This window comes from Hylaeus anthracinus, unplaced genomic scaffold (assembly GCF_026225885.1).
Source record: "Hylaeus anthracinus isolate JK02 unplaced genomic scaffold, UHH_iyHylAnth1.0_haploid 12001, whole genome shotgun sequence".
Taxonomy (NCBI): domain Eukaryota; kingdom Metazoa; phylum Arthropoda; class Insecta; order Hymenoptera; family Colletidae; genus Hylaeus; species Hylaeus anthracinus.
The window spans coordinates 1,975,592-1,985,459 of NW_026534348.1; the positions used below are offsets into that span (position 1 = coordinate 1,975,592).

A 9,868-nucleotide genomic window follows, 5' to 3' on the forward strand; every position below is an offset into this window, starting at 1 on the left:
CATGTAATAATTTTAGTCGAATCAAAAGGGGTCTAAATTTTGAATAAGGGGTAAGTTTAAATTTACCTACAGAAGATCGAGTTTATAAATAGTCGATTCGGAATCGAACATCCATACGCCATCTAGCGTGACGAAAAGATATTTGAGAGTGCACAGGGGCAATGTAATGGAAAAATTGCGACGCAAGAGATTATTATGTATTTTATTTGATACCAGAGATACTTTATGATTGATTTCCGAATAAGGTAGTTTTTAGTATAAACGATATGTAGTTGTTTTTCAAATGGATTATTTATACTTTGTTATATCTATTGCAACTCGCAAAAAATTTAAACTATCTCTTATTATCGCGCTATCTTCAAGATCTTAGCAGATCTTAGTCAGTTGTGGTGCTGTTATGATATTGTTGACATTTTTGTAAAGTGAAAAAGTAGCGGTATGTTTGTCATTTGCAAGAACAATGAAATATTTACTCTATGAGTAATGACCAATGCTGCTTTGCCAAAGTGAAGGTGATTGTATTGTACAAATGAAATATCATTCTTTGATAAACACTTAACCTTAATTCGGTCACTCCTTGTAGAAAAGAACTGTATTTACCTTTCTTTGTATTCATAGAGCGACAGAGCATTTCATCCATATGACATTTTGAAAAATTTCAACAAATATAGATAGTATTTCTAAAAATTGTGGAAATGGATAGCCTTTTCACACAAAATATCACAGATGAACCAGATGACATACCACAGACAGATGAACCAGTTTGGGTTCTTGGGAGAAAATATAATGCCATAAGAGGTTTAATAGTTAATTACGATAAAGAGATCTTCAATAAATTTGTTATGTAGGATCTTATATTTCAGAACTCGACGCAATTCGTAGTGATATAAGGTCTAAATTATGGTTCACCTATCGTAAAGGTTTTCCATCTATTGGTGGCTACAATTCTTCATATACAAGTGATAGAGGTTGGGGTTGCATGTTACGATGTGGACAAATGGTCCTTGGCCAAGCTTTAATCACATTAAACTTAGGTAATTTGTATTTAACTTAATATTAAAAATATATGTTATATTTGAATATATATATTTTATTATTTTTAGTTAAATATATAAAAATATCTTAAAAAATTTTGCTACTTTATACTTTTATCCTCCCTATTTATTGTTTTTATATACTCGATTTTAATAATTAACTAATTTTATATTTATACGAATAAAAGAATATTGTATTCAACACAGTTATACATGTTAATTATGTAATAATATTTAAAATATTTGCTGCTACCGTTCGTTTGAAAATCTATCTGCTTTAGACCATGCTTGATTTACAGTAATTCTCTTTAATCTAATGCATGCTTTTAATTATGTACATATCAAATGTATTACACATACCAACTTCATATTCTAAATATTATTCTAAATTGCACACGATATAAATAGAAAGTCATTGCTGTAATACATGTGATGTTATTCTTTCGCAAAATCAACATACTACATGTGTATGTTATCTATGGTAATGGATGTTAAAGGATGAAATGACTTTGTGCAGTTATTATGTAATATACACATAAAAATAGGTAGAGACTGGCAATGGGAACCAGAGAAAAGCAAGGATAGCACGTACCTGAAAATTCTGGAGCGCTTTGAAGACAAAAGAACTGCCACATACTCTATTCATCAAATTGCATTAACAGGAGAATCTGAAGGAAAAGAAGTTGGACAGTGGTTTGGTCCCAATACAATAGCACAAGTATTAAAGTACATATTTTTGATATTCTAAGTGGTTGTATGCATAAGAGTGTTGCCTTATCAAGGTATAATTTTCAGAAAGTTAGTTGTGTATGATGAATGGGACTCGATTACAATACACGTGGCTCTGGACAATATGATAATAATTAATGATATTTGTAAGTGTCTGTATATTGTTTGATGCTTTTTTTAATATATACATATATATACTTTCAGTCTTAATGTTGTATACAACATATACCATTTAATTACACATTTACAGTAAAACAATGTAGAATAGAAGGAGGTACAACTGCAGAAGCAGATGGTAATATACCACTGAAAGCACCTAACCAATGGAAGCCTTTATTACTTTTAATACCTCTTCGTCTCGGATTAAGCGAGATTAATCCTATCTACATTGATGGGCTTAAAGTAATAAAGAAATAAATGTTCTTGCATGAATGGATAGAGATGAACTGAAACTTAAATGAAATTAAGGATATTCTATTCATACATATGATTTTTCAGAATTCATTGAAGATCCAACAATCTTTAGGGATAATAGGAGGAAAACCCAATTATGCATTGTATATCATAGGATATGTTGGCATGTATAATTGCCTGAGTTATTTTAGCGACTCGATGTAAAGATATATGTAAATTAGTTACATTATTTTCATTTACAGGGAATGAAATAATTTATTTGGATCCTCACACTACTCAAAGATCAGGCAGTGTTGAAGACTCTGAGATGGATGCTACTTATCATTGCAAGTCTGCTAATCGTATTCCTATCACAGGGATAGATCCTTCTGTAGCACTTGTAAATAAATAACTAAACTTGTTTAATAAAAAGTGATTACTCCTTAATAGTAATAATAAACAATATTCTATTTCTTTTCAGTGTTTCTTATGTCCGACCGAACACGATTTTAAATCTTTATGTAAATCCATTCAAGAAGAATTAATCACGCCAGAAAAGCAACCTTTGCTTTACGTATGTACAGAGAGATTACCAAATTGGTCACCAGTTAAAAAACCTCCATTGGAAGCAAAAGCAGTGACAAGTTGTAAGTTTCTTTAGATACATATAAAATAAAGAAGAAAGTAATATTTTGCATTTTTTTGTATTCAAAAGTTACTTTTTATTTACTAAGAGCTTATAATAACGTATTAACAGTTACTAGAAGATTAAAAAAAAAGAAAAACATGTCGAATTGAGTAACCTCCTTCTTTTTGAAGTTGGTTAAAAATGAATTAAATTTTTAACAGAGTTTAGTATTATACAATACTCTAAGCAATCTTACATTCAGTAAATTTGATTTATATAGTTCATCTTAACCAAATTTTTTGTAGTTGTAGATTTTGAACATATAGGTCTACAGTATGATACGTCTGATGAAGACTTTGAACTGCTCGGTTGACATTTAATCGTCAATTAAGATCAGTCTGCGATTTAAGAAATATGTATATAATAACCTGGATGGTCCGTTCATACATACACTACAATATTACTCAACTTTTCATTGGAAATACATACTTGAATTATACTAGTGCTATTCCAGTACTAGAAGTTGAACAATAAAATTATTTATACCAAATAATTAAAATATTGTATATATTACTTATATTTAAATACTTCGGACTTGGGTGATCTATTCATTGTTAATACATTATACGATTTTGGTACAAAACAAAACTGTTGTTCGTAAAGAAATATTCACTTCTGCATATAATACAGTATATACTTACTCTTGTATACTAACTAAACTAATAATAATATATGTTAACCAAATTTAAATAATCAAATTACTTCCATGATTATACATTTGAAGATGGTTTGAAAATATCAAGTTTTTTTTTTAAATTATTCATTTCAAACATAAATAATTGTAATATTAAGAGAATATATTTATTTACTTTTCTTCAAAATACAGTCATAGTACACATTAAATAACATGGGAAGGTCACAATTCATACAAGTGATTTTTTTAGTAGAGTCAAGCTTAAATTATAGGTTAAAATCAATATAAACAAACTGCAGGATGTTGTTCCTCTTGCTCAAGAAGCTGCATTTTGAGTGACTCGATGGATGGTATGTTGTTGCATAATTTTATTTCAGTACGAAATGCTTCATAATCCTTTGGTAATGTGTTTAGAAGCATTACAGATAACATTTCTCCTGGTATTTGAATTCCAAAGTCTTCTAATTCTTTCGCTTTGTATTGAAACTTGTCCACAAACTCCATCATACTTTCATTTGCTCTCTTCTTCATTCGACGTAATTGTTCATACAAAACTGTTTCCTTCATTGAATCATTTGCTTCGTATTTCTTTTTTAGAATAGTCCATGCATCATACGCTGTTTTTGCATTCATTATATGATTAAACTGTGGCCTCCTTACACTTAATAATATGAAGGCAAGAGCCCTCTCGTCTTTCTTATCAAACTCTATTGCATTCTGATCTGTTTTTATTATTTCTCCGTTTACATATGGCCATAAGTCATTAAGGATTAATACTTGTTTCATTTCTAGCTTCCAACTATCATAATTTTGTTTAGAAAGTTTCTGTATATTACAATTTCCAACAAAACCCTCCATGGTTTTATTATTCTCTCGTTAAGCACGTGTTATCACAGCTTACACTTTTTTCTATGTTTATTATTCACATAATAGATTTCACTTATCCTCTGGATCCATAAACTAACAAGAATTTCATATTGAACTGTTGAATCATTTAAAATGATTTAAAACTACTTAGTAACAGTTTTGTTACAAATGTTTGCAAATAATGTGATTTCACTACCTTGTATATGTACACATGTTACATCAGTTAAATTAAACGCCACAAACCACAACACAACGTGATCGACCTACAATGCAGTTTCCAACGCAACGATATAGGTTATATCAGGTTATTTAGTACGTTCCATAAGAAGGCGAAGTTATATACATATATATAGATGTAAATGTATGTAATAGAGGTTATCATGCGATCAAAATTTCATTGGTCGACGCTGGTCGGTTTTTTATTAAATAATAATCTTAGGTAGAATCACGGTAATCATTTCTGAACATGATTAAACAATTAATTTTAATATTACGTTATTAAGAGTAACTACAAGTTGAATTTACATTTGGAACTATGATGACATTTATTACAATTCAGTATATAATAAATATAAATTTTTAAAACTTATAGGAAAAAGCTATAAAATAATTAGTCTATTACTACTTAAACGCTGGTTATAATACAAATATAAAAATAATTGATTATCATGTGATACTTAAATATACAATTTTAAATATTACATATTTTATATAATAATTTTAAATATCAAATAATATATATTTAAGATAAATGTGTATGTACTTTACAAACAACAAACTGTATTTATTTAAATGTCATACAATTTTATCTAATAAAATGAAACTTCAAATTTAAAAGTATTTTTATTACTGTTAATAAAAATATATGATTACAATTATAACAGATGTATACAGTATAAAATAATATAAGCATCACAATCAAAATAACTCGTTATATAACATATTATACACTTTTATTATTTATCATTTTTAATACATATATTTATAAATTATTAAATTTAAATGTTGTTAGCCATTTAGACATGAACTATTGCACTTACATGTTACTAGCCATTTAATTTATTGTACTTAAGTGTTAGTTATCAGATTACACATTTACAGAATTCATTCATTCGCTTATACAAAAATAAATATGTTCACGTTTGTTCGCAAAACTCGTATTGTTTAAGGATCACATCTTAGTATTTAATTTTGTTATGCTATATGTATTCAGATAATTATTACAATAATAATTATAATATGAACATTTATACATAAACCTTATAAACATATAGTAGAAATAAAAAAAGAAGATTTGGGAACAAATACAATATTAAAAGCATGCTACATAAGCATTTAATATTAATAAATTTCAGGTATACATACTATGGGATAATATTATTGTTCCTTGGAACGAATCGATGCATAAATATTTGTTTATAAATGAAGCATGTTCCAGAATACTATTACATAAAATAGTAATTATAATATAAAGGTATAATTAAAAGCGATGCTGAATTCTACAAAAGAAGAATCTTTAACAATGATTAAAACATCACATATTTTAGTATTACAGTATGTACACTTATTTTGTTTCAGACTTACATTTACTTATAAGTCGTTAATATGAAAATGTAACCGACTAGAAAATATCTTTGGAAAAAATCACTTAAATTTGTTGTACAATTAAAACATTATTAATTCTTTTTGGCCTCTGATATTCCGTATTTACGATCTTTTAAATTAATTACAACCACAGTTATATTGTCTGCAGAACCCCTATATGTTGAAGAAAGAAGTACTTGGTAAATTAGTTTTATAAATTAATGTCTAACACAATAGTAATGTTGCTTTATATTACCTATAATAACTTTGCAGTGTAATACTTTTTGCTCCAAAATGTGGTTCATTTATACGTTCTTTAATAAATGCTACAGCCTCTTCATTTGTAAAAGTATCCCATAAACCATCTGACGCCAAAACAATAAACATTGGATTATGGTCGCTAAGATCAAAAGTTAAAATATCTGGATCTGCAATTACTAGTTTTTTATCTTTCAATGGATAGTCTCCCAAAGCTCTAGAAGTAGCTAATATCCCAGCGACTCTCCATACACCATTAAATGTTACCAAGCCACCAGCTTTAGATATTCTTTTTCTTTCTCTTTCCTAAAAATAGTTTTCATTACACAAAGAAACGTATTGCAATATTAAGTAAAATAAATTCATTATAACTGAGATAAGAGTCTATTCACATAAGCAAAGATACATACTTGTTGAGGTTTATGGTCAAATGATAAAGGTATTGCATTTCCTTTTCCATCGCACATTACACCTCTTGAATCGCCAACATTTGCTACAATCAATTTATTGTCTTCTAAAAGAGCAATCAAAGCTGTTGTACCTAAATTCACATAAATATCATGAAGTTATTTTGAACTTTGGATAAATAGAATACTATAAGACTCGAATAAATTGTTACCAGCTACATCCATGTTTTTTTTAGCAGTTTCAACTAATAATCGATCAGCTGCTAACACTTCATCAGTTAATAGTCTACCGTAGTTTATTTTATTTCCATCAAGATAAGTTGTAATATCTATTTTTGGTGGTTTTTCTGTTGTCCTGCATGGTCTTACCTTGAAGTGATAATAAAGAACATGTTTTCTTACATTTGCAAACATTATATATAGTTTTAATCATACCTCTCTTGTAATTGGTCTCTGCAAACTATCTAACTTATCAAGTAATTCTGGATCAGTTACACCTACAGTCTTCTTCATAAACTCATCTGTTAATGATGTGCTCACTGTCTTACGAAAAGATTTCTTGCGTTCAAGGGTTCCTGCATCACTTTTCTCATCTTTCTGTTGTTCTTCTATATGAACCGTGTCTTTTAATACACGTGGTTCTCTACCAGCTATTATGTCTTTCAATTCAATCACTTTTTTATTAATGTTTGGAATAAGATTATCATATGCATAATTTGCTGCAAACTGTGAAAAAAAATTTAGGCTAAATCTACCTAATACTTTCTAATAAATACATTCATAGTATGGTTATGTAATTAATAGACTATTATTAATGTATTTTGTAACATTATTAAAGACTATCATGTAACTTGGTAATCTCTTTTATTGTACTTAACTATTAAATATATGAATTATCGTTGTAATAATTTTCAAAGTGCAATAACTATTATATGTATATTACAGAGATATCAATATACAAAGAACAAAACATCTTTATTTCAAATAATTTGTTATAGCAAGCTCTTAAAGAATAAAAATTCTGTAATTAAGAAATTCTGTACACTGATATCCCTTCTTAAATTATAACAATCTATTCAATGTACATAAAGTATGAAACACTAGACTTTCAATAATTATATTATAATTTGTCTAAATTTCTTCATGCACTACTTTATTTTTATAAAAATATTCCATGTAAGGAACACCATTATAGTAATGATGGTTAAATTTTCTATATAAGCTAAGCAATCATAAGTATACAAAACAATTGTTATATAAAAATGTAATGAAAAATAACTTGTATGAATCTATAGTTTATGTACAATCTAAATAAACTATATCAATATATTTAGTTTTTAAATAATACACTTATATGATAAATGCATTGCAATCTCACTGAACCCTATTTCTTTACTTTATGGTTTTTTAATTTAATTTCTAATGTTGTGTTAACATTTTCATATAATTATAACATTATTAAACACACTTATTTTACCTTATTGCTGAACTTTTTATCTGCAATTTTGGAAGATAATGATCATATAAGATCGTAAAAGACCAATATAAAATTTATAATGTTACATGAGACATTTAACATTAAAAAGTAAAATTTGTTAAATATTTTATTTTGAAGACAACTGAATAAATTTCTTCGCAAAGATTTAAACAAATGAAATTATTAAATATTGTTAAACTTACATCTCCGCCGTGTCCATCAAATACTGCAAACAAAGATACACCTGTATCATTCATGTCTTCATTTACAACAAAACGATCTTCCATATGAGCTCTATGGCCTTGTACTGCATAAGCAGCAATATATCCTTGCTTCAATTCCCAACTGAGCTTTACTCCATTGTTTACAGAATCATTAACTAGAAACTGTAGTTTTGTAACCTTTTAAAGGTAGAGGAAACATAATAAATATTTCTATGTAAATAATAAGCTATTCTTTAAGTACTTTCTATAATTTAAATACTTTTGATGTGGTTCGGCCAAGTGTGTATTGAATTTTTCCTAATAGTGATCGGCTCCATACATCAACAGCTTGTATGTAAAATAGAATTATTGCCAAAACTACCCCACAAATTAACACTTCTGGTTTCAGTGCGTAAGTTCTCATGACTCTCCAAAAATAGCCGAAAGGAGTATTTATCCCAGCATTGAATCCAGTAGGAATACCCACAGCAAACTTTGACACTAGCTTCATGTGGGATATGTATGTCTATTGCACAATTACAAAGGTATACACAAGATTATCATTAGTGGATAATTAGTCCTATGTTAAAAATATAAATCTTTCATATTTTATTTAAAAAACGTTGTTGATATCAAATCTTACTATCTATCACTACTCAATAAAATAATGAATTTTGTTTATTCGAATTGCTGCTCAAAGTGTGCATTGTGTAAAAAAAAAAGGAGAGCACTAAGACTATTTTTGAATACGAATTACGCGACATGAATATCGTAAATCTAACGTGTGACGAATTTCTCTATCTCAAAGTGAATTTTCGTAAAATAAAGAAACAAAGTTACGCGTTTTATTATTTTTATGTTACCTGATACAAAATCCTGTCTTCAAGCTCGTCATCCATAATATATACTAAAGAACACTTCAAATCAAATCAGTTTTGCTGCGTACTCCAGTTCGGCAGAAATTTGATAATTATTTATGAAAACGTGTACGTGACTGAACATAAAGCACGAATAAAATTTACATTAATAAGCCGACGAAAATTTGTTTAATCGTTCGTTCGAGATGTTTTCAAAAGTCGTGTTCAAGAACGGAAATTAATTTTTACAGTATCTGGTAATTCTGGTATCTACAGCAGACGATACCCGAATTACAAACGTTACTGTAGGATAACCCTTAAGCTCACGCCGCAATGTAATGCCGATATACAGGGTGTCCCAAAAATGTTGCAACACCTTGAAAGGGGTGGTTCGGGTCGAGGTGATTTGAAACAACTTTTTCCTTAGCGAAAATGTTGTCCGAGGCTTCGTTGAGGAGATATTAACGGAAAACACTGACCAATCAGACCGCGAGGATGCCGATGGAGCGGCCTTGGTAGCGTATGAGCGCGGCCGCCTATCGCGTAACCTACGCTCAACCGGCATACTCGCGCTCTGATTGGTCGGGGTTTTCTGTTAATATCTTCTTAACGAAGCCTCGGACAACATTTTCGCTAAGGAAGAAGTTGTTTCAAATCACCTCCTGAACCACCCCTTTCGAAGTGTTACAACATTTTTGGGACACCCTGTATATACCCCTGAAGGGGCGCGACGATAA

The 9,868-nt window shown here is 29.0% G+C and overlaps 2 protein-coding genes across 7 annotated transcripts; one reads left to right on the forward strand and one right to left on the reverse strand.

The window, feature by feature from the left end:
- Positions 1–148: 148 nt before the first annotated feature.
- On the forward strand, positions 149–5,636 carry LOC128891427 (cysteine protease ATG4A). Of its 4 annotated transcripts, none has more exons than XM_054150892.1 (10): positions 152–512; positions 619–798; positions 849–1,034; positions 1,580–1,760; positions 1,830–1,909; positions 2,014–2,165; positions 2,262–2,340; positions 2,420–2,556; positions 2,638–2,803; positions 3,090–5,636. In XM_054150892.1, exons 2-10 carry the CDS (start codon positions 696–698, stop codon positions 3,155–3,157), a joined length of 1,152 nt encoding a protein of 383 aa, XP_054006867.1. In that variant the 5' UTR covers positions 152–512; positions 619–695; the 3' UTR covers positions 3,158–5,636. The 4 variants fall into 4 exon arrangements, with proteins under 4 accessions (XP_054006870.1, XP_054006867.1, XP_054006869.1 ...); XM_054150893.1 differs by having other exon boundaries at positions 154–512; positions 864–1,034; XM_054150895.1 differs by lacking the exon at positions 619–798 and having other exon boundaries at positions 149–245; positions 864–1,034.
- Positions 5,637–5,657: 21 nt separating this feature from the next.
- Positions 5,658–9,461, reverse strand: LOC128891426 (protein phosphatase 1L). Of its 3 annotated transcripts, none has more exons than XR_008460825.1 (9): positions 9,138–9,461; positions 8,555–8,800; positions 8,275–8,472; positions 7,030–7,320; positions 6,807–6,963; positions 6,598–6,728; positions 6,368–6,493; positions 6,186–6,294; positions 5,658–6,103 (listed from the first exon to the last, which is right to left on the reverse strand). XR_008460825.1 is itself a non-coding variant. In XM_054150891.1 (8 exons), exons 1-8 carry the CDS (start codon positions 9,171–9,173, stop codon positions 6,022–6,024), a joined length of 1,449 nt encoding a protein of 482 aa, XP_054006866.1. In that variant the 5' UTR covers positions 9,174–9,457; the 3' UTR covers positions 5,658–6,021. The 3 variants fall into 3 exon arrangements, 1 of the variants encoding a protein (XP_054006866.1); XR_008460824.1 differs by having other exon boundaries at positions 5,658–5,844; positions 5,930–6,103; positions 6,186–6,493; positions 9,138–9,457; XM_054150891.1 differs by having other exon boundaries at positions 6,186–6,493; positions 9,138–9,457.
- Positions 9,462–9,868: the final 407 nt, after the last annotated feature.